This window comes from Crotalus tigris, unplaced genomic scaffold, assembly GCF_016545835.1.
Source record: "Crotalus tigris isolate CLP2741 ecotype Arizona unplaced genomic scaffold, ASM1654583v1 scf7180000020791.254202, whole genome shotgun sequence".
Taxonomy (NCBI): Eukaryota; Metazoa; Chordata; class Lepidosauria; order Squamata; family Viperidae; genus Crotalus; species Crotalus tigris.
The window spans coordinates 54,852-79,841 of record NW_024098182.1 but is presented as its reverse complement, the minus strand read 5'-3'; the positions used below and the strand labels follow the sequence as shown (position 1 = coordinate 79,841).

At 39.4% G+C, this 24,990-nt stretch overlaps 1 protein-coding gene across 5 annotated transcripts in view; it reads right to left on the bottom strand.

The window, feature by feature from the left end:
* The window catches only part of LOC120319514 (protein transport protein Sec16B-like), a 68,092-nt gene that overhangs the window by 26,822 nt on the left and 16,280 nt on the right, over positions 1-24,990 (bottom strand). For 4 of the 5 annotated variants that reach the window (XM_039368448.1, XM_039368444.1, XM_039368445.1 and 1 more), the window contains exons 6-17: positions 24,494-24,638; positions 24,139-24,286; positions 20,948-21,105; positions 19,590-19,651; positions 17,815-17,950; positions 16,886-17,116; positions 15,891-15,988; positions 15,709-15,790; positions 13,581-13,698; positions 12,944-13,055; positions 6,412-6,517; positions 5,124-5,264 (exon numbers count right to left, since the gene is read on the bottom strand). In XM_039368448.1, coding sequence (XP_039224382.1) covers positions 5,124-5,264; positions 6,412-6,517; positions 12,944-13,055; positions 13,581-13,698; positions 15,709-15,790; positions 15,891-15,988; positions 16,886-17,116; positions 17,815-17,950; positions 19,590-19,651; positions 20,948-21,105; positions 24,139-24,286; positions 24,494-24,638 — 1,537 coding nt within the window. The remainder of the gene's footprint in view (positions 1-5,123; positions 5,265-6,411; positions 6,518-12,943; positions 13,056-13,580; positions 13,699-15,708; positions 15,791-15,890; positions 15,989-16,885; positions 17,117-17,814; positions 17,951-19,589; positions 19,652-20,947; positions 21,106-24,138; positions 24,287-24,493; positions 24,639-24,990) is intronic. The other variant, XM_039368447.1, reaches the window with a different exon arrangement.

The window sequence follows — 24,990 nt, the reverse complement described above, 5'->3', positions numbered from 1 at the left end:
GTTCCTTCTCCACTGGCATGCTGGCTTGCGCTCCCCCCCCCCCGGGGTAGCAGCTGTTGCCAGGGTGCTGGTTTCAGGCATTCCTTCCTTCTCCATGCTGAGATCTTACCCGAATCATTGTCGGTCTATCCCTCAATTCTAGGGACAGCAACTGGGGCTTGGGACCCCAAGATAGTTAGGTAAAAATTGAAGTTTTTGGCTTAATGTCATGATTCTGACAGATGAAACTCTTCAAAAGAACTTTGAGGCATTGTTTACCTTAAAGAATCTTTTATTCGAGAAACAAAGTATCGGCACTACATAGTTGAAGCCAAAAACTGATTTCCCCTCCCCTGCGCACAAAGTAGCAAAGCACAATTCCCTCCTCCAATTAACAGTCATAAATCACATTCCCAATTAGCTTGAAGTGCAGGCTTTCTCCAGCCCACCAAATCTTTATCAACTCTGGACATAATAACCTTAGATTCCCACAGCTGAGTTATTATTGTTATGATTAGCTGGACTCTCATCCACATCCCCCCTCCCAGCATCAACTAATTCTAAAAGCAAAAGAGAAAAGATGGCTACATTTCCATCTGTTGTCAAAGCGAAAACATCCGATGTTAGCAGCGTTGACAGTTCCTGGATTCTCAGTTTAATAAGACTGCATATTGAAGATGAATCTCCCACCATCTCCTTTACTGCTCCTAAAAGCACTTTTCTCTTTTGCCTTGTTTTTCACTTTATTATCTCACCAGAAGAAAACGAGATCATTGCTATCTTCTTTTAAAATAATTCTGAGATATTATGTTGCAGGATGGATTTTTTTCCTCCTAACATCTGGATTTTTTTTAATGCTGGTACCTGAAGGTTTTATCAAAACAGAGGCCTTTGCACTGGGTCTCAACCTCACGTAAGATCTATTTGCGTTAGTATTGTGCCTAATAGTTTATTCCCCTTTTAAATTTTTCCTACATGTTATTTTTTTTTCAACAGAATGAAATAAAAGGAGGTGAGGTAAGAACTGATTTGGAAAGTCTACAGGGGGGGAGAAGAGTTCTCTTTACTTCCTTATTTGCTGGAAATGGTAAATAACTTTTTTTCCCTTGCTCTCTTGGATCACAGAGCCTGTAAGAGCGCCTTACAGCTTGCTTCCTTCTTGCAGGTACAGTATAGTTCTAACTCTGAAATGGTAAGGAACCAGCTGTATGGATAAAAGCCTGGGTGCATGCCACAAGCAAATACACTGGGCATTTTTAGAGTATACAATGAAAAATGAAACACCTTCTCAGCCACCTCCTGCAACCTCTCTTTCTGACAATCTTTTTAATCTTATAATCTCTCTGAAAAGGTACAAAAACATTGTACCACATTGTACCTTTCCTGAACAAGAGGCAGAGTTCAGCACGGCATTCATTTATATCTTGAACAATCCGAAGGAAGAAAATGTGTCATACTAGCATTATGAAAGTCTGTATAGGAATGAACAAAAATGGGCTGAGAGCTGCATTTGTATTCCTGAAATTAATATTAATTGTAGTAATGTAGTATGACATTTACTTTTAGGGAAATGGTTATTAACACATGTTTTTTGTTTATGAGATTAATTAGGTTGGACCATTTGTTTGAGCGCTTCAATGGGTTCATTACACCAAAGTCCTCACTTGGTTCTTACAAAAATATACAATGATTTGTTGTAGGGCAGCACTAACTCTCTCAGAGGACAGTTCAGGCGGGCTGAAAACTGTAGGCTTTCTCTCCAGTTTCTCTCAAAAACAAACAGCCACCAATAGCTATTGTGCCAGCCACAGACATATCCCAAACAAATAGGGCCCATAACTTCTTCTATGGAAGGTTTCCTCATAAAGAGAGAAAACTATTGTGAAGGCCAGCTAACTTTCTACTGTTGTAGGAATACAGTGATACAGATCTCTGAAGTAGCCAGGTGCTCAGTGGTCTCACACTGAGGAAACTTGCAACTTGTTCTCTAAGGCAGCTATAGGAAACAATGCAACAGAAAAGCACCCACCACGGTCCTCCTGAACACTCTCTAGGCCAAACATTTAGAGGTCTCTTAGCTCTGGTTTTAGTAGCAACATAGCAACACCACTATTGGCAGGGTACATCTGGAGTAAGTGTATATTGCTGAGACTGACACAGAATATTTAGCTGTGCTTTACAAACATTCCCAAGCCATCTTCCCACCAAAAAGAAGCCCCTCTCTGATGTTAACCCCAGGCACCACATTTTTCTCTGTTACTTTTGCAAATGCTGCCTGCTCGTTTGTTCCCTCCAGCTCCTACAAAAACAGCTTGGATCCAAAGTTACTTTTACCTTTTGGATTACTTTTACTGTGCATAACCAGTCTGATCAATGGAGCCTTATCCCTATATCTATATTACTCTGCACCAGAATACACACATTTGCAACTATCATCTTTAAATCTGATTCCTAGGAGCAGATGATTCATGTCAGCTACTTTTCTTGAGGGATGTATTTCCTGATACAAGTCAAAGATACTTCTCAGATTGAAGGGCCTACAGTCCTTCATATTAATGTGTTTATGTGAAAGAAACACAAATGAAGCAAAATATAAATTTCATCAGATGAAATATTAGACAAAACAGGCTGATTCATAACTGTTGTATTGAAATAGGCAAAGTACTTTTTTTGTAATTTGTGCTGTTTTAATATTGAGAGAAGTCATTTCTTCTGAGCTGGTATATAACTGAATCAATGTTAGGGAAAGGCAGAGGCTTTGTCTTAGCTACTGCTATTCAAGTGAATAACACCCTCCCCCATTCATAAGAAGTAACTTATTTTGAACAGTAATTATTTGGCCATTTTGACATACGTCATGGTAACCTCTAGGACAGACTATTGAAATTATTTGCCCTTGAAGACTCTGTGAATCAGTTCAGAATACAGCAGGTAGTTGTTTGAGCATATTACATTTGTAGTAAAGGAGTTTCAAAGAATAAACCTATAATGAAATGCAATTTTCTTGCTTAAGAATTGTGGGTAAAAATCTGGTGTTCATTCAGAAAGACATTGAAATCAAGTTGCTTTCTTTGCTTCCATCAAAGTGGACAATCCAGCAGCTTCTAGGAGGGAGGTCAAAACAAGGAAGAAGGCCATTGCAACAGCAGCATCAAAACCTCTTCTTTATGAGCTTGTACATGCCTACTTTGATGTGAATATCACTGGAGCTACCTCATTGTTAGAGATAAATGGGAGAAGCAGTTCAGTCTTTCTGAAATTTCAGGAGCTGAAAGTTTTCCTTACTATTTGCATGATACATTTGACAGGTTTGGGGGGGGGGGAGGAAAATAACTATGTCCAAAACAGAGTTCATATCTAGTTAATTAACTCTGCAGGGTTAGACTCAACCTCTAAGACATCCAGTTTTGTTTGGTGATAAAAATCACTCATCTTCCCCATTTGTCTGAACTTATTACAAGATTAATTTCCCCTCTAATGTCCATGCCTGAGACAAAGTTCTATGAAGATCCAGAAATGTGGGGCTTATTAGTAGCTATGTCTCAATTCCCCTCTCCTCACCATGGCCACAGTGATGGATGGAAAATGATCAGAAATAGGTGGAATGAGTAACTTCTCCCAAATCTATTCACAGCCTTGCCAATCCCAGCAAAGTCTTTGCAGACATTATTTTCCTGTTCTGTTAAACATTAAAAAATGGGAGGAAGAGGGAAGGAGACAGGAAAAAACAATCTCAGCATGGTAGTCAAAAAGAACATAAATATAGCCAGAGGCTATATTTAAGTATGGCTCAGTGGTTTAAAAGACCCTGGAGAATGTCTGTACTCCAGTGGTTGGAACCCTACCACCAGGTGATGGAGTGAGGTGAAAGCATGTAAATGCAAGTAGATACATAGATACCACTTCGGTGGGAAGGTAACAGTGTTCCACGTTTTGTCATATGCTTTGCACTGCAGCATGGCCACGAAAATGTCTTTGGACAGTGCTGACTCAATGGCTTAAAGAAATGGAGATAAGCATTGCCCTTTAAAGTCAGGTATGACTAGCATAGTAAAACCCACAGGGACTCCTTTACCTTTACTTTACAAAAGATGCAGCCATTCTATACTGTAGGCTCGCAAAAGAGACATGTTTGTGAGAGTGGATGCCTTGGTTGTTCATGTTGTACAAAAAGGATTGTTGTATTCAGAAAAGAAACTATTGTTAACACAGGGACATATTTATAAATCACCTCTGTCATGTTTTAGTTTAAGAGGACCTGCAAATAGGTAGTTTGTTTCTGAAAATATTTGTCCCTTTTATGTTATGGAAAGATCTTAATTTGCCAATACATTAATATTTGAAATTATTGTTGCTGTTTTAAATATGGCTGTAATTCTTATAGTGTTGGAAAAGGAAAATCCTTTAGTGCAGTGGTTTTCAACTTGTGGTCCGCAGACCACTGGGGGAAGGGAAACCTGATGTCGTCACAGGAGGTCCGCGAAGGCTTGAAGAAATGTTATGATTTAAATGTTGAGTTAAGTAGGTGACCACAAAAGGTATTTAAAGGGGGTCCGTGGTGAAGAAAAGGTTGAGAACCACTGCTTTAATAGCTATGCCACAATTACAGATGAAATACTCCTTTTCTATTTGGCATTGGAGAGAACTGCCCTTTGGCACCAACATGAGTTTCTAATCTGCACCAATCGTGAAATGTTCATTTTTATCACAACCATGATTTGGGGGAAAAATATAATAATTCTTCTCATATACTACAATCTAGTCCTGATTAGAGCCCCAAGAAACTGCTGTACCCAGTGCTAATACACATTTAATATCTTACACAGTTTGTTTTGCATCATGTCCCTCCCTTTTAATCTTTCATCTATTAGCCAAAGAAATCTGCATTGTGGGTTTAAAAATGGTTTCTCCCAACTCTTTTCACAACACAAAAACAAAGACTAACTCTGTAAACTGCCCAGAATCATAAAGAAAATGTGTCTGAATTTGATAAATAAAACAACCACAATGTATACAACTGCATTATGAATTGTATGTGAAATTTCCAGCAGTATAGAATTCCAACACATATTATGAGTACCTGAAGAATTATAGCCTTAAGAGATAAACGCAATTCCTATTGGGGTCCCTAACTAGACACTCACCTTGATAACCTGCTCTAGGAGGACAGGATAAGCATTCTGGTTCTGGGCAAGAAGTGCCATTCCAATCCCTTCACAATAATGTAAGGCCTGGGCAGTAAGACCATAGTCAACCAGGCGAGATGCATAAATCAATTTATATACCTATGAAAGAGAATTAAGAGAAAATGTATGGATGCAAGAGAGGAAATACTCATACACTAGAATTACTCTCAGTGTTGTAGCCCATCTGCTCTTGTTTGTATGAATCTTTGTCTTAAAATACTGAGTTAACTACTGTGGACAAATGGCAAAAAGAAAGTAGGGACACAAGAAAAGTATGTGCATAATATTATTTGCATTAATAAGCTTGATAAATAAATCACTGAGCTCATGTACATGAAATAGTTTTGTCAAAATAATATACAATACTGTAATTAATTCCAGTATAAAAACTCCTAGTACAAACTAGATTCCTCTACAAAGTATTTTGAAACCAATTAGTTAAACATATATCAATACTCCTTGGAATTTCTTGGCAATGTAGATGGCAGTAATGTATTTTTGACATTTATTACCCAGTAACTGCTGTGCATGGTATCAGTTAGAAAGGCAATTGCCTACATTCGCAGAAGACTATATATGGTGCTCAATGTGATCATGCTGAATTATTGGAGAGATAGGAAGGGATAATTATTGTTATTTACTACAAACAGCCCTGGAGATTATAATTTTGATAGACCACTAAATTATAATCTAAATTAAAAAAAAATAACAAAGGTAACCACATAAAGCATACATACTCTGCTGGAATTGTCTCAGATTCTCCATGCAAGACTACAGCAGTAGTTTTAAACAAATCTTCATAAAACAAGGATCGGCAACCCTTTTGCAGCTGTGCTTTTTAAATATGTATCTTTTGACAGCAAGGGTATCACCAGAAGAGGTGGGGCTTGCTGTAAAAGAGCTTGGGGGATCCCTTAGTATCAGGAGTCAAAAGCAAAGTGTTATTTGCTCCTTCACAATCCTCCTACCAAAGAGGTGTCAGTGCTTTTGCCTTTACAGGATCTTATTCTTTTCTTCCTTACTGTAAAACGATAGAATGCCTTGTTCAGTGCTATATCCCTTCCCCTAAGACTCCAGCAGAAACTTTGCTAACCTTGAAGAAGTTCAAAGAGCTGCCTCCTTCCATTTGCAGATAATGGAAGTTGGCTAAACTAAACAAAAAGCCTCACTTCAGGAAATATTTTTATTATAAACATTTTTTATTATAAACATGTGAACATTTGGCCCTTTTTAATTGGCTTATTACCTGGAAAGAAGGGATGAAAGCTTGGGAACACCCCAGTAACCGACAATACTCAAGAATTTCCATTCTGTGAATACATTCTGTCCTTGCAAACTGGGAAAAGGTTTGGCTGAAAGAAAAAAGCAGATCAAGAGTTGAGAAGCAGAAGCTAATTTCATCCTTAGAGCCCAATTTATTCTTTCCATCAAATTCTGTCTTCCACAGAAGTTGGAGGATAAAATTAGAGATGCTGGCAGTCTAAATGGTAGGCGACTGTTTAACTAATTTAAAAATTAATGGGCAATTAAGCTTCACTGAAGTATTACCAAAATTTCACTATTGGATGTTTTTCAAAATATTAAAGAAAATGGCAAAATCATTGTCTATTATGCTAAATAAAAGGTATTCTAAAAATTGGAATCTATCTTTAATGTTTCTTCCTTGATGAATACACTATAATTAATAGACTTTAAAAATAAAACTGCTCATGACAAAAATGTGTTTCCTGTAGCACTGTTTGATTTTTATTCTCTGTTCCTCTTCATCCAACAACATGGAGGCTTCATTTTTGTATCATTATTTGTATTTTATTAAGTCATCTGGCACTGAACGAGTGAAAGACAATACAGTATATAAATGCTTTAAATAAATGCAACATTTTGAGTTTGTTTTGATTTTTTTCCTTTCCTTTGTGTCTGCTTCATGAAATGGAGACTTCCTGAATGAAGCTATCCAAAAGTATAAAGCAAGGTAGAATTAACAAATCTGGAAGACCTCTGTTTTATGATTACTGTGGAATGGGGAGAACACAGATACTTATTCTGTAATAAACAAAATTTGGACTTGTTCCTTTGAGCTCCCTCTCAGGGGATTCACTGGCCACCCAATTCCTGTTAAGCTTCCACTCAGAAAATAGCTACAGCTTCCCAGAGGGATGTATTTATAGACCAGCAGTCTCCATGGTTTCATTTTGAGTACCTAAGAGTTCACTTATAATATGAGCTGGAAAGATACATGAAGGTTGTTTCTCTACTCCTAGGTGGAGCTGTTGCTTTTCTTATTTTTTTTAAGTGGAAGTTGTATTTAAGATTAGGAAAACTTAAGAAAAGGGGAGGTTACTTTAATGGAAAAAAACAGGAAAAATAACAACTAGGATTGCCTTTGGATACTTCATTTTTAACTACAGGAGCAGTAAGCAGAAAATCTGGTTTCACCTAAGACCAGATTTCTAAACACACATGATTTCACAGAAATTACTTTAAGCGACTCACAAGAATTGGTTACGTGTGTTGCTTGAAGATGCAAGGTGCATTTGGTTTTGTCATACTAATAAGGCATAATCAGCTTAAAGGTGAAACAAATCATTAAACACTTATCCTTGTTATCTGGCCAGAGCGCTATTAATATAAGTGGAATTGTTGGCTCTGTAAATTGGATTTTTAACCTTACCTGTGCCTCTTAAGGTGAATGATTAAATCAGCTGCAGGGTTTGCCTTATCTTATAGGAAGCTAGCTTCAACAGGGCACTTTGGTATACTGAAGTTCAGATCTCTGTCTCATCAGCTAGAGAATCACTTATGTATGCCTACTCAGAATACCAAACACTCTCCTTTCCACATTGGAACTAAAATTAATTTTAATATTCCCTGGTCTGTCCAATACTTGAACTTCTCATCAGCATTTGACATCCACACTGAATCCTAGTGAAATCAATAGCTGGTGAATCACCTGTTTCACAGAATGATTCCTATCTTGTGGTAGGCTGTAGAGTATACTTTATATAGCAAAAAAGAAGGGCTCGGGCACTGGAGAGGAAATACATAATTTATATTTCTATATTCCAGCATACAGGATATGCTGTTTTAGATGGTTAACATTTATTATTTGGAATAAAACGCTATTTTCTCTATAGTACTCTGTCATTCCATTTTATGACTACTAACGTTAAGTGTTCTACTTTTATTAATATTTTTATACAGTCTGGTTTTATGAAAATAATTCAGAAGTAAATCCCATTACATTTAGTAGATGTACTTCTAAAGTTATCACAGGCTAAATTCAAATATTGTTATCAAAATCAAAATGTCAAATTTTGCAAAATTGCCTTGTTTCAACATTTTCTTTACATTTTCATTTTGGATCTATTCCCTAATTCAGAGGCGTTCACTTTAGTCTGGTTTATAGAGTATAATAGTGGAAACAAATGATTGATGAATGGTTAAGGGAACTTAATTCAAACAAAGAGAAGGACTGGGGGTGAAATGATAGCTGTCTTACAGTACTTGAGTGCTGTCACAAAGAAGAGATCATGAACTTATTCTCTAAAGTACCTGATGGGTGGAAGCTTGTTAAAGAACTAAGGAGGAATTTCCTCAGAGTGAGAACAACTAATGAATGAAACAGCTTGCCTCCTGGAGTTGTGGAAGCTCCATCACTGGACTTTTCAAGAAAAGATTAGACAATCTTTTGTCCAGGACGGTATAGGTTCTCCTGTTTTGGACAGAGGGGTTGGGCTTATCTCCACATTTCCAATGTAGCATGGAATACTGCAAATTTTCCTAACTGCTGACTTCCAGTAGTGTGGGACTTCAATAATTTTTGACTGGGGCAAAAGTCATGTCTCCTAAAGACTTTGAGAGCTGAAATCGCACATACAGAATAACAGAATTGGAAGGGACCTTGAAGGTATTCTAGTCCAACCCTCTGCTTAAGCAGGAAACCATATACCATTTCAGACAGAAGGTTCTCCAATCTCTTCTTAAAAACCTCCAGTGATGGAGCACCCGCAACTTTTTTTAAAAAACAAGTTTTATTGATTTTTTTATTATTATTTTTACAACAAGGTGCTTGAGAAAGTTCACATATTTAATTAATCTTTATTCAATCAAGATCTCTAAAGCCTTATTTACCCGTCAAGTAACGTTTTAAATCACATTTTTAAATCTAACTCTGGGTTTCTTTCTGTGCCAGTCTGGTTTCCATAATAGAGCTTCTATATCATCGAGTCTCAATATTTGAGTGAGGGTACTTATCAATACTCAAATCTGAGCCAAGTTCACTTTCCCTTCTTCCAATATCATCTGTATAGTGTAGGCGGTTTGTTTCTGTGTTACAGTCACAAGTTGCTTATCCACGATGTCACTATTCTCAGTAATTCGTATCTGAGAGTCAGTTCCTGCTACTTTTAACACTGCAAGTGTCTCAGTTAGAGTCGTTCTTTGATCTTCAAAATTCTCCATAGATTGTAGATTAACATCCATTTGCTCAGTGACTTGTTCCTCTGTCTCTTTAAGTTGTGTATATTGCTGCATACAGGCCTCTCTAGAGCTAGTTCCCTGGCCTGTAGATTGATCCATTAGGATTTGAGATTCAATTTGTGGTTCAGAGATGTCATCTTTAATGTTTCTCCAAGATTTCATATATACTGTTGCTTCCAAAATAGCTTCTAATATAAGTTCATAATCAAGCTGTGGATGAAATTCCTCCATTTCAGTGGTGAGATAGTTTTTTATTTTTTTAGAGGAGGCTATATTTACTAACAGTCAACACATACAAACAGTCAGCACTTACAGTATCCACCTCCACAATTACTAGTAAACAACTTCACAACCCAGCTGTTTCAAATCCTTTATTTTTTCATTTTTATCATCATTTAAAGGTCAAACCCAACCTCAAAAAACAAAGATAAAATGTACTTGCAGTAATAGTTTTTGCCACAAGATGCCCTCAGTAAGCTGTGAAATCTCTTTTCTGGCTTCCAATAAAGTTTTTTTTTTCAAACAATAAAGATTTATCCCTTTAAAAAAAATAAATCCAAGAAATAGGAAAACAATATTCTCCAGCTTAGAAAATAGATATAATAAGAAAGTTCTATGATAGGGCTTTTTCCAGGGCCCCAAAGTGACCAAAAATAAAAATAGTCAATAAAAAGTTAACTTTTTTTCTTTTCTTTTGTTAAAGCTCTTTTTCCCAGATATACAAAGGCAGTTCTTTCAAAGCAGGGAAATAGTTCCAGAAAGCTTTTAACAGGAGAGTAGTTAGGGCAAAGAGACAGAGGGAAAGGTCTCGCCTGGATCATCCACGGTGGTTTCTTAATGCTTAGGTGTTCTTTTGACTTTCGGCCGGTGCAGCTAAATGATCGGCCATGTTACTGGCCGATCGTTTCTCCGTCGGTCCTGAGGAGCTGCCTCGGATCACGGAAGGAGCTGTCGCCTCCCCCTGCGATTGACGAGAGTCCTCCTCATTGGTAGTCACCCCTCCAGGGCGACTTTTTGACCCAATTAAGGGTCTATCAGCAGAGGGAAAGCAGCCTGCACATGCCGCGACCCAGAACCGGAAGTCGAGCACCCACAACTTTTGAAGGCAAGCAGTTAAAGATTAATTGTTCTGTCAGGAAATTTCTCCTTAGTTCTAGGCTGCTTTGCTCCTGGATTAGTTTCCATCCATTGCTTCTTGTCCTGTCTTCACATGCTTTGGAGAATAAGTTGACCCCTTTTTCTTTGTGGCAGCCCCTCAAATATTGAAACACTGCTATCATGTCACTCCTAGTACTTCTTTTTGTTAGACTAGACCAGGGGTAGGCAACCTTGGCTCTTTTATGACTCACGGACTTCAACTCCCAGAATTCCTGAGCCAGCATGGCTCAGCTTGGAAACCTCTCCCTTTCCCCTCAGCACGGCTGGCTCAGGAATTCTGGGAGTTGAAGTCCACGAGTCATAAAAGAGCCAAGGTTGCCTACCCCTGGACTAGACATACCCAATTCCTTCAACTGTTTTTCATGTTTTAGCTTCCAGTCCCCTAATCATCTTTGTTGCACTTCTCTGCACTCTTTCTAGAATCTCAACATCTTTTTTATGCTGTGGTAACCAAAACTGGATGAAATAGTCCAAGTGTAGTCTTATCAAGACATTATAAAGTAGTACTAATACTTCATGGGATCTTGATTTTATCCCTAGGACTATGTTGGCTTTTTTGGCAGCTGCAGCCCACTGCTGGATCATATTTAAGTGCTTGTCCCACTTAAATATAAGCCAGCCTCAATTCCCCACCCCCACCCTGAAGAAAAAATATCAAATACAATGGTATATAATGAAGATGCCGATGATGCTTTTGGAAGGCTGCAAACTAAGGCAGATTGATATAGAACTACAGTAGCATTATTTGACGAGCCTGGACACAAGTTAGCAGCATTCTATATCATAGCCAGTATCTCTTCAATATATGTCAAAGCCTCTTATTTCTAGTCAATATAAACATTCTAAAACATCTTGTAGCAATATTTCAGGAAATAATATAGATTTGTCTATGATGGTAACTGCTGTCTCTATTTTAGAATGAATGTTCTAACATTACAAATTTGATATTGTGTAGAAACAAAAAATTAGTGGTCCACCACAAACAATTATAACTATAGTATCTGGAGAAGAAGCTGGTCCAGTATAATGATTGTGAGATATGTTGCCAAATGTTCAACCAGCCTGTGACTTATTGTGCATCATTAGCAAATGATATTGTGTTATTCTCTTCCCATGGCTAGCTTTCTTTGTTCATTTATACAAGCTATTGTTGAAGGAACAGTAGCAAATCCTAAACTTAGTTCTAATTTCCACTACATGAATCAAGGCAGATCTACTTATCTTCCCATTCTCATATATCATCTCATACAACAGTGGTTCTCAACCTTTTTAATGCCGCGACCCCCAACCGGTCATAAGTCGAGGACTAAACAACTGGTCGTAAGTCGAGGACTAAACCAGTCGTAAGTCGAGGACTACCCAACTGGTTGTAAGTCGAGGACTTTCCCTGCCCGGGAGCGCTGCACATGCGTGGTGCTGCCCCCTGCGCTGGCCGAGGTGTAGCTGGCAAGCGGCAGAGATGGAGCAGGCCAACCACCGGCTGGGCCACCAGCTGGCCCAGCCCAAGGGAGATAAGGCACCTGCCGGGCCCCACGCACGGCAGCAACCCTCCCTGCGCCCACTGGCCTCCCATCTCCCATCCCTGGCCCTCTTTTACTTACATTTTTAGTAGTTGCTCAGCGGGGAGGGGTGGAAACTTCCAGACAGCTCGCCTTCGCTGCAGACAACTTGCAGCACCGTTTGCAGAACAGGACTTTTGGCGGGCTCAGCAGGGCAGAGACAGCCTGGACAATTCCTACTGGCTTTTGAAAGCCAATAGAATTAGACTCTATTCAAGAGAGTCTATTCTATTGGCTTTCAAAAGCCAATAGAATAAAAAGGAGTAGCACAGCTAAGGAAAAGGGGGGGAAATGGTGGACTGCGTTGTTTGGTGACCCCTGTAAAATGGTCATTTGACCCCAAATGGGGTCCCGACCCACAGGTTGAGAACCGCTGTCATACAACCTCAGTAAAAAATGCTATCTTGTCTTCCAGCACCATCCAATATTGTTGGGGATACCCAGGTCTGCTTCAACTTGGAATCAGTACTAAGGCTGCTCATGGGAATTTTGAAAGTGATAAGCCCCAGTCTGGGAAAGAAAAGTATAAAATTAAATGTTTTTTTTTAATTAGGTGGGAACTTCTATTTCTTGTTCACTTACCTCTGATTACTTCCCAGCAATACCATATAATCTGTTTGAACTCGATAGTGGCCGAAAGGAACATCTGCCATCAGATAGCAGAAGTGAGCAGCTTCTATTAACCCTTTCCCAACTGAATAGATAAGAAGGCACACATTAAACTATGGGAAGAACATAAGAGAATACAAAATGCATTATGTTTCTTTTAAGGAAGCCTTATGAGAAAAGAGAAGATTCACTGGGGGAAATTGCAACCTTTTTGTAGCATTTAGATACACCCACATTTCCCTCTTTTAAAGACATGGACATTATAACAGTTAGCCAATCCTGTATAGTTAAATACAATAAACATTCTAGTTCTTTTATGATTGCCAACCTGACTGATTGTTTCTCATATTGTCACTGTTTTTTCAGGCAGACGTGGAGGAAGGAGATAAGACAGGAGGGATTATATGAGAAGATCATGTGAGGATCAAAGGTTTGGTAGAGGGAGGATATCTCCGTGATTCTTCCCACATAGCCTTTCCTCTTTAAGTGATTCTTCCATTTGTATGCAACTGAAGTACCAAGGAATGTAGATGCAACTTCCGTGGCATTGGAATTGGAAATCATTCCATCCCCCACCCCCACCCCCTCATGTCTGTGTGAATTTCCTCACCCAATGTGTCTCCCATAGAGATGATGGCTCTGGAATTCAGGTCCAAGTCTCCTACTTGATTAGACAGCATGACAGCCAGGTGTGGCCTCCAGTCTCCCCACTTCTCATCTCCACAGGACTATAGTCAAAAAAGAGGAAATTACAGGGTATAAAGGATATAAAACATCATTATTTACTCAAATTTGTTTCCTCTGTCTGGCATAAGATCCAGGAAAAAGGCTACAAATATTTGGAAAGCAAACCAATTTTGTGTGTGTGTTGTACCACTTCATGCATTCAGCAAAATAACATTAAACAAAGCACGGAGGATACCTGACCTGAAGCACGAAGAAAATATATAATCTTTAAGGAAACCTTCACCAAATGCCAGTGCTGACACTGCAACTCCTAAAATGTTCAGCCAACCTAGCCAAAACACGGAAAAGTTTATTTTCCCAGCTTTTATTCAAGGCAGCTTATAGTATATAAGAATCTCCCTCTTATGACAGTAGCCAGGTAAGGTTGAGAGAAATGAGCCAGCAAGCTTCATGGTTGAGGGAGCACTTGAATTTTCTTTCTTTAGTTTGATTCCAACATAATGAGTCAGTCACCTCATGACTCATTAGATTGGGGAGGGCTGACCTGAGGTAAACTTTCAGCACATTTGACTTCTGAAGTATACCAAAGTTTCTGGCCCCATTATTGCCTCCCATGGAACAGTGGTTAACCTTTTGACTTCATGGATTCTTTCTCAGCAGTAAATCTTTAGATTGCTGGAGAACTTGGCCCAAGGAATCACATACATGAATGATTTAGATGCTCATAAGAAAACAAAAGTAGTAAAGCAACAAGAAAGGGGGTAATAGCAGAACAGTTACTCCATTCTCAGAGTGTTTCATTCAGACTATCTCTACCCCATTAAACTCATTCCTTCTTCAAACTATATTTTAATTTGCCCTAATAATCCAGCAAAGGCAAAAAGTAGAATGTGCACTTAGAGTCAACCTGAAGGAGATACTCCTATCAAGGACAGGTCAGATTCAGGCTAGCTATATCTGAGGCAATGTCCAGACTCTCATTAGGTCAGTTAGACTTCAGCTGACCATGCCTTTCACAAGAGAATGGATAAGTACAGCATACAGCCCTAAAACTGGCAGGCAGAAAGAGGTACCTGGAATAGCATAATTTCACACTTTAACACATTCCACACTTCTCTGTTCAGCTGAAGGTCAGATTGCCAGATCCTTAGTTCCAGCCTAAATATAAATCAGCTGATTCCAATTCAGCCTTGATACTATTGATTAGCTGTAGTCACTTTTGGTTTAGACCAAGATTATTCTTAATCATTCCCAGAACATAGCCAATAAATTTAAGACATAAATAAATATTTCCTTAGCATTTTTCAGGTATACCTAATATGTCCATCAGTTAAGTAGCTTAACTTATTTAGCCACCAAATAAATGAATAGGATATAGTTGATCCTTTCTTAACCCACTGCCTTCTGTACTCATGCCTTCTCAAGCATTGTCAACAAATCTGGTCAAGTCCTAGATTAAAATGTCAAAATAGTAACAGTTAGCTTAGCCTTGGATTCTACCAATCTAACAACTACAGTAAGTTTGGGTGTCCTAGCAATCCATAATTGTTGCTGGTGTCAACAAGCTATTGTCAATCTTCCTTGTTGAGCCTTGTAGACATTTAGTAGAATTACACACATGCCATGCCTACACCAATTATGGCATTGTCAGATGATCACATGCACAGAGGTGGCAGGAAGGAGAAAGACACAAAAAATAAGTGATTCCAGCAGTCTCCTTAAGTGCCCATTCTTAGTAAAAAAAAAAAAAAAAAGCTTTGTTTTATCAAAGTCTAGCTTTGGATTAGTCTGGTGCTTCTTTACTTTATGCATCCTAATTGATGCTTTGTAGCATTGCTGGCCTGCTCTCTCTGCACAAAGAGTCCATGACTCCAGGGGCCAAGAAGATTCCACCTTGTCCTATCAAACTGCTGCCTTAGGCTTGGCTCCTCCATCTGAGCTGCCCTTCATTGTCCATCTCCATTTGATGGTTTGCTCGCCTCAGATTCATCCTGATTAGGCCAGATAAACAGGACCCATGAAAGCAGAGGGGCAGGGGCAGAAATCAGTACCAAAGATGCCTGCGGTATCCTTCCAGACATGAGCTGGAAAAGTGTCTGCAGAGGATCATTGGAGGCCAGTGTGCTTGTGAACCTGCAGCAGGACAGAATAAATATTTTTTTGTCAGTCATGGCAAATATGAGCATTTAAACAATAGGCTAAAATGAAGGAAACTGCAAAACAGTCTACACACCCAGTCAGGACCCGATTGTAAATCCTTGGGTTCATTTTGCTTGATAGAAAGAGTGCATGGCCCCATAGCTGGTTTCTCATAGCCCAATCCAGGGCTTCCTATGAGCAAGCAAACCATAATCAAAACTCTTGACATCCACCAACTGCACCCTACTCTATCTCATACTATTATTTTCCAATGTGACTAACGCTCAAAGTTCATGGCAGATGAGAGCTAGCCTAGATATCAGTTTCCACTGTGTTTCATGGATTGGGTAGTGCTCGGTCTAAGTAAAATGGATATGAGAATCAAGAAAAGCACAGGGATATATTATTACCCTAATATTATATTCCACAGGAAAAAAGAGCTAATCAAATATTAAACAGAACAAGATCAACAACTTGAGATTCTTAAGATCTGAAAGAGTGGACCAGTGGATCTTTGGCATGCAGAGCAGGCTGTGTACTACCCTTTGGGGGTTGGAAATTCTACTGTAGATGTTTCAAATCAACTAGCAGTCAATGGCAAGTGATTGTGTAAGCTGTAACCTTAAACATGCAAAAGACATCAAACTGTCACTTCTGAACCAATATAATCATTTGCCTAAGTATTCCTATTGTAATTTAGTTTTTTACTGTTTTTTTCCTCATGAAGGAGCCCCAAAGGCTATACAAAAAATAATAAAAACAATGTTCCATGAAAATAATTTGACAAAAGTAAATAATAATAAAACAGAATTCCATAAAGCAAGACAATAAAACCAGTGGAGTACAACACTTTAAAATAGAGTTTAATTAAAAGACAGTCTAATAGTGCTGTACTTCTCAATAAAAGCAATATATTTCTCTGAGGAAATATATTGTGTCTGATTTGCATTCTCCCTGCATTTTTCATGTGAAATGAAACTGTGGATTAACAGACATATTGGGTAATCACTTGAGGTTATAACAATATGAGTGTGATCCAAGGCTCTGTACAGATAATCCCCTCAGCAAACGTGGAAACTTAGCTCTTACTTTCTTTCTGCCATAGAAAAGGAGTTTGGTGAATTTCTCTATTTTTTGCTCTGGTGTGCCAGCAGTTGGGACCATCTCCCCTGTGAGAAGGTCCATGGTTCCATAGCCAGACACTGGCCAGTCTTCTCCCGTCAAGTTAATCAGGTTCATACGTGGCTCTTGTTTTTTGAACTTTTCTGGGTATTTGCGATCTTGCATCAGCAGCTCAGCTGTATCTGATCCCACCATGGACTGCAAAGGGGAGGGAGAAAACAACACACATTCCATGAGTTGGAAGATCAGAAACATCAGGGTTAATAATAAAGCAAGAAAGGGGGCAGTAGCAGAACAGTTACTCCATGGGCATTTCCAGAGTGTTTCATCCTTTAATTTGCTTTTAATTTTAATGTTTTACTTTGCTGGAAAATAAGCCTCTCAAATTCATGAAAACCAGATTCAAGAACTGATTTCTCAATTTTCAAATCTGTTCTTCAGATTAACTCATATACTTTACTGCTAGAATTTGAGAGTTAACATCATCTTAATGTCTTCCAAAAGCTATCTCAGAAGATTTGGAAAGAGTTGAGGAGCCCTTCATTGATGGAGAGAAGCTTCACCAGAGGGACAGCCCATGTGCGTTCAATACGTTTACAAAAAACTCTGCAGGCACGAGACCGACCACAGTCTTCCCATGTCAATAACACAACCTTGGCAATATTGGGGTAAATGGGGAAAGGAAGAGATCAAGCATTCTCCATCTTCAATTCTATGATCGGTAACTAATCATCAGATACCCCAAGGAAGTGATTAAAATACTGCAGATCTGCAGACTATATTCAGTTATGGGGACAACCTACCCACATCCAGAAGAATACAGACTCATTCTGTCTGGACTGCATTCATCATCTGCCATAACCAGTCCACCCAGGACTGCCCTCCTTTATACCTACTCCATTTTGTCGGCAAAGGAGGAGGAGGAGCTTCCAAAGCAAGGCAGAATCTCGGCCCTGCTTAGTTGTCAAGTCACAGCCAGTAGCTGCTTTGCGCTGACAGAATGTCATCACATCCACCTTGTGCAGATCTTCCCTGGCAGAAAAGAAAAGAACAACAATAATGTAATTAAATCTCAGCAGGGTTTAATGCATATGTGTAATATTTGTGCAATTTTGCATAAGCAGCTCACGAAAAAGCAAAGGCTTGTCCTAGATAATCATTTATGTCACCTTCCATAGAGAGCACCGATGTTTCAGTTAAACCCCCACCCTCCCATTTTCCTCCTGATTCTTCTGCCTCATTCTCTCCACATTCATACATCAAAATGCCATTAGCCATTTTTGTTCCTCTTCCAGAACTGTCTCCCTCTTTGATGGGTATTTCACTCCCAAAGCTGAAGAGCGATTCTTGGCTATTAGTAGACCATTTCCTGTCACCATTCCCCTTTGATGAAATGTCAACCAGCCATTCTAGACCATTAGCCAGTAATTATAGACTTTAGAGAGACTCCTCTGCCAGCTCCCATAACTGGAACTTCTGGCAAGCCAGCAATCTATCCAGCATCTAGAAAGCAAAAGTACGGCTTATCTCTTTGACCTAGCTACAGAAATAGGCTCAAGTAATCACATTCTCCAGCCAATAATAAAGAAATAGGTAAAGATATCTTTCCCTTTCTTTCATTCTTCCCTTTTAGTCTTCTGCCATAAAACTAAAATAGTTGAATTATTGTGCAATACTTTCTGTGACTCACAGCATATTAAAAACATCTTCAAATGATATAAAATACTTATCAAATTTTGTTCTGAAAAAATACCATAACAAAAGACCCCGTTAAGATATGGAATGCCTGAAGCAGAAAATCCCAATGGTATTTTTTTCTTAGTCACTATATATCATGAGACAGAATTGTTTGTCAGAATAAACAAGAATTGTAGAAGCTTACTGTCATCTTAATCACCCTTTTAACTTTCAGGGAAGCACTTAAGACCTGGATCTTCTCCCAAGTGTTGCAATAAGGTGAGGTTGGAATGGGAGGAGAATGTTGGGAGTTGCATTATGGAAGGATAGTTGTGGCACCTGGCTTTGGGTTTTAATGCTTCTTTTCTTTTTATTGCTGTACATATTGATTTATTTGAGGGTTGTAAGTCACCCAGAGTTTGGCTGGGTGGCAGATGGCTAGATAAATGTTTTCATTAAAACAGTATTATACTGCACCCATTTACAGATAGTCCTCCACTTATAACCATTTGTTTAGTGATCATTCGAAATTACCAAAGCACTGAAAAAAGTGACTTATGACCGTTTTTCACACTTACCACTATTACAGCATCTCCGTGGTCACATGATCAAAATCTGGATGCTTGGCAATTGGCATGTATTTATGATGATAGCCGTGTCCCAGGGTCATGTGATCTTCTGACAAGCAAAGTCAATGGGGAAGCCAGATTCACTTAACAATTGTGTTACTAACTTAGCAACTGCAGTGATTCACTTAATCACTGTGGTAAGAAAGGTCATAAAATGGTGCAAAACTCACCTAACAACTGTCTTGCTTAGCAAGGGAAATTTTTGGCTCAATTGTCTTCATAAGTCAAGGACTAAGTGTATTACTAAGGACCTGAAACAGGAGAATTTCCTCAGTTTCTCCATACATTAGTTTCATTTTGTTACCCTTTAGTCCAAACTTTGCTATTGGCAAGGGCAAGGGCCGACCTCCCCTCAAGTCTTATACCTGATCAGAGGTCCTGGAAAGATTCTCATCATTTCTTGCTCAGCAGTGTCATGTAGAATAATCTGTAAAACAGAAGCAGGTTCAAAAGCCTGGCTTGCTGATTAGCGTACGGCAGAATTGTCAGTAAATTATAATGGCCTGGTTCACTCATAAAGAATGGATTTATAACTCACACTAAGCCAAAACAAAGAAATTGTTTTATAGTTTAGCATTATGTTCACAAGTAGGTTTCTATCAATAATTGCCTGTACTCGTTAAGCTAAACTATAATGTAGGCAGCATGCTACAACATACTGGTTTAAGTCAGCAGAAAGCATATGCCTTTTGAATATCTGTTTGTACTACAGGAAGTCCCTGACATACAACAGTTCATTTAGTGACAGTACAAAGTTACAACGGCATTGAAAAAAGTGATTTATGACCATTTTTCACACTTGTGACCATTGCAGAGTCTCATGGTCATGTGATCAAAATTCAGACATTTGGCAACTGGCTCATATTATGATGGTTGCTTGTCCCAGGCCATGTGATCACATTTTGCAACCTCCTGACAAGCAAAGTCAATGGGGAAGCCAGATTCATAGAACAACCGTGTTACTAACTTGACGACTGCAATGATTCACTAAACAACTGTGACAAGAAAAAAATTGTAAAATAGGGAAACTATTTTGCTTAGCAACATAAATTTTGGGCTCCGTTGTAGTTGTAAGTCAAGGACTAACTGTACTCTGGTTCCCTTTCCGTGGCATACTGAAATCTGACTTTATTATTTTCTAAATAAACGTTCAAAGAACTTCGTATTCATTATGTCAATCTCTTTGATCTAAAAGGGTATCAGACCCTGCCTGACAGTAAACTAAACTGAGCACAAAAGCCCCAGTTGAGACCTCTGGGTTTATCTTTGAAGAGGGAGAATTTAGAATCATGCGCTTCCTAACTCAAAGTGCAGTCGCTTAACTACAGTTCATCTGGGTCTCCACAGTCAAGTAGGTTACAAAATGCACTTTGCAATATAGACTTTATTTGCCTGCATAACCTCTGCACTCTCCTTCTTTCAGAGCATTTAATATGTAAGCTGAACGCTGAAAAGCCTGTTGGATGTCTAGAGAATGCATTATAACAACCATGCTACCTATAAGGGGAATGATGGAAGATGCTTAGAGAAAAAAAAAAGGTATATAATAGGGCACGCTCTTTGTTTACTAGGAACAACTATAAATGAGATAGGGAAATCAGAGAAGAAAGTAAAACCAAGGAATAAGAAACAAAAAAACAATCAAATAGTGCCACAGTTCTGATCCCATGCAGCCAGATATGCAATATCACAGCTTGTTACTAACGAGCAATTAAAAGTTTACCTCAAGGCTGTGTATCTCAACAAGAGCAGGTTGTCCATCTGCTGGATCATTTGGACATCCTCGGACCAACTGCCCTCCAGCTCCAAAACACAGAGGTACATGAGGGACAGTAAATTTGGGGGAGGTCACACAGTTAGACATAGCTTGGAAGTCTTCTGCTAGAAGACAAGAAGACAGTCCTTGTACTGGTGGGCAAATGGCCTAGATGATAAGCTACAAATATAATATCTCCAAATTTGATGGCTGGGCTTTCTGCTCCTGTACAGCTACTTGACTTTTCAATGTGAGCATCACTTTTTATTTTATCTGACTGGAACCATTTCAGATTGTAGAGCATTGAATCATTGGCCTGGAAGGGACCTTAGAGATCTTTAGTCCAACTCTGTATTGAGCTAGGAGTCCTTATACCATCCCAATCAAATAGATGTCCAGTCTAGTTCTGAAAACATTCAAAAAAAGTGGAGCACCCATAACTCTGGGAGGCAAGCTATTCCATTGATTAATTGTTTTAATTGTCAGAAAAATTTCTCTTTACTTCTAGGTTTCATCTTTAAAAGCACAGAGCAGTTTCCATCAAGTCGGATCTAGCTATGAATATATAGTCAATACTCTTAAAAAACTAATCTAAAGAAAGTCTAGGGCAGGGAACAGAAGTATATTATTTATTCAATATTTTCTAGTCAACATTTTCAGACAAATCCTGCTAGAGCAGTTTTCAAATGTTATCAATAATGAACGTAATAAAAGTAATGCTTGTTTTTTAAAGATATTTTTGGAGGGTAGGAATAAAAGCAATAAAAGCTTAACTGATTTTTTTTTTAAGTTTTAGGAACAACCTAAAGGGGTAGGAGGAATAGAAAGTGGAGTTCACTCAGAACTACTATGTAAATCTGGAGCAAACACCACAAGTAAAAAAACCAAAACCCTTAAGTCCTGAAGACCATCCAACCTGACTGTAAGGACCCACCCCACTTTACATCTTAAGAAGACAGAACTCTTGGAATATCTCTTCCAATAGGCATCTTTATTAAGAGAAGATGGTTGCAGGCGTTCTAGACAGGATCTGAGGGGCCAACCCCTACCATTCAATGTTTTAAGTGTTCCCAAGCAGCCCCACCCCACCGTCCTTCCAGCAACGATCCCAGGCGTTACATTTCCACCCCTTTTTCCTCACTGCCGGCAGAAGGGAGACTTCAGAGGGATAGTAGATGAAAGGCTATGGCCATATTGTTATGGTCAGTCCTCTTGATAAGAATAACATCCAGTCCTTTGTAGTTTAAATGAAGGAAGTGAGAGTCATAAACCCCCTTGCTCCCTCCTCCCCTTTCATAGTATGACAGAATACACAAAAAGTAAGAAATGGATCTTTTTTCAGAGTCGGTAGTTAGAATTGAAATATAATTGGATTCTGACATCCTGCCCTCCTTAAAAATAAGAGAGATCCACCTGTAAAGAAAACAAAACAGGTATAAAAGTTAGTCTGGCTTGTTAGGATACTCTGTATGAAACTTCTTTAATAGCTTTGAGGCATTGGAATCGTGCAAGTTCACCACCTAATCTGCGGCCAGCCCGTCCAGAAAAGATTGCACGATCCGGATACGGGCTTTGCCACTGGGGATATGCCACCCGTATTCCTCTATGTAGCTGAGGACTTGGGTTAGGAAAAACCCCAAGCGTGTCGGCTCCCCCTTGAATCTCATGTCCAGCGGCGGGAGTCTTTGAATGGATCGGTGCCTTTGTTGTCGGTGGTAGTGTCTTCTATCCAGATCGCCATCTGCGGGTCGGTGGGGAATGGGGACTACTGGATCAGCAGATGTCCCCGGGGCCGCAGGTTCCACTTCCCCCTCGGTGTCTCTCCAGTTGTGGCTCCAGGAGCTGGTGCGCCTGTAGGGCTCAGAATTCTCCTCTCCTAGGGAGCTGAGGGTTCTCTTCATCAGGTCAATAGCTTTCTCTAGGATCCAGCCTGAGTACGGTGCCCAGCTCTCTTCGTCTTCACTTGTGTACAGGGATTTCCCGATCTCCTGCTTCCATTCTGGTTGGTTAGCCCCCCGTCTCAGGGTCACCTTTCTTGATTTCTTTTCCCACTCGCCTTTCTTTCCAACGCCCATTGACCACCAAGGTTTGTGGTTATGTGTCTCCACCACCTCTTCTCCTGAGGAATCTGACCTCTCAGATCCCGACATCTGGCAGAGTTTCAGTCAGGGCAGCGGCTCCCTTTCCGGGGAGTTTTCTCCCTTCCCTGCTCTGTCATCTGACATGGTAATTTTTGCAAAGTCCCCCGGCAAGGTTCTCCCTTCCAGGTGGACTAATTTTGCAGATCCTGTCTAACGTAAGGACCCACCCCACTTTACATCTTAAGAAGACAAAACTCTTGGAATATCTCTTCCAACAGGCATCTTTATTAAGAGAAGATGGTTGCAGGAGTTCTAGACAGGATCTGAGAGGCCAACCCCTACCATTCAATGTTTTAAGTGTTCCTAAGCAGCCCCACCCCACCGTCCTTCCAGCAACGATCCCAGGCATTACAGTTCCACCCCTTTTTCCTCACTGCCGGCAGAAGGGAGAGTTCAGAAGGATAGTAGATGAAAGGCTATGGCCATATTGTTATGGTCAGTCCTCTTGATAAGAATCACATCCAGTCCTTTGTAGTTTAAATGAAGGAAGTGAGAGTCATAAACCCCCTTGCTCCTTCCTCACCTTTCGTAGTATGACAGAATACACAAAGAGTAAGAAATGGGTCTTTTTTCAGGGTCAATAGCTAGAATTGAAATATAATTGGATTCTGACACTGACTCTCCTTTGGGCAGACCATAAAACAGGGCCTTTCTCTCCAATCTTAACATCACATACCCTTCCAATGAAAATGAGCCAAATTAGTACTAATATCACAACAAGAAATTATGGCCATGTTATTCTGATGAAAAGCCTCATAGACAGATCTATTCACCCCTTCTTTATACACGGAACATCTCTCCCTCCCTACATATCAAACTGCTATAAAATTACCCCAGCTTTTTAGCCCAATCCAGTGCCAACATTCAAATTTGGGGGAATCCTCAGATGGTACTTCTGAGCCAAATATATATTTTTTGTTTTCTAACCATGAGTTTCACCATCGCTCTATCCAGTCTTTGATAAGTATTCAGCTTTATTGCCATCACCCTGCATCTTATCCGTGTTGAATAACTCACCTGACTGAACAGGGCTCCAATCCTCGGAGAAAGTTGCTTCATGGTGGTTGGAAGAATTTTCCATATATTGACTAAGCTCATAACTGCTAGAACTGAGGCCAGATTCCTTGTAATGTTGGAGGGGAGTTAGCCCGTCAGGCAATGAAAGCTATGTGGGGAAAAACATAGAAAATATATGGGAGTGAATGCTAGCCTGAATTAAAACAAAGCAAAACAATCTATAACTTCTTTCCCAAGGAATTTTACTATTGGAAAAAAAAATAGAAAAATACAAGGTCTGGACCACTTTCCTCCCACCAATGGTTTATACTAAACAATTGCAGGCTAATCTATCAGCAAGAATGAGATTAGATACCTCATGGGCTGGAACAGTGGCATTCTTCAAAGAGTTCTCTTGGAATTTATCCCAAATGTGTCCTTGTAACAAAGGAGAATGGTAGTTGATATCATCAGAAGCATCTTTCTTTGAAGCATAGCTATCTTCATAGGAATTCTTAGATCTGGAGGAAATCAAACGAAAAAGGTTGAGCTTAAAATCTACTGGATTCAACCTTACAGCAAATTTACATATCTGTCTCCTTACATCATGATAAGTACATAAAATTAATGCCATGCTTGAGTATCTACTGTTCTGCACAAGATTCTATTTCAGAATTTTGACCCAATTTCTTCAGCAAACTGGTGTACACAGCAAACTGTCTAAGCATATGTCTCACTTAGATCTTTCTCACCTCTCACCAAGTCCAGTGCTAGGTGAGAAGAGGCTCCCTCTATTCATAATATCCCCTCCCAAGCTAATAATTTTGGATTATAAAAGTCTGTAGAATACTAGATAACAAAGAATTGCAGTTT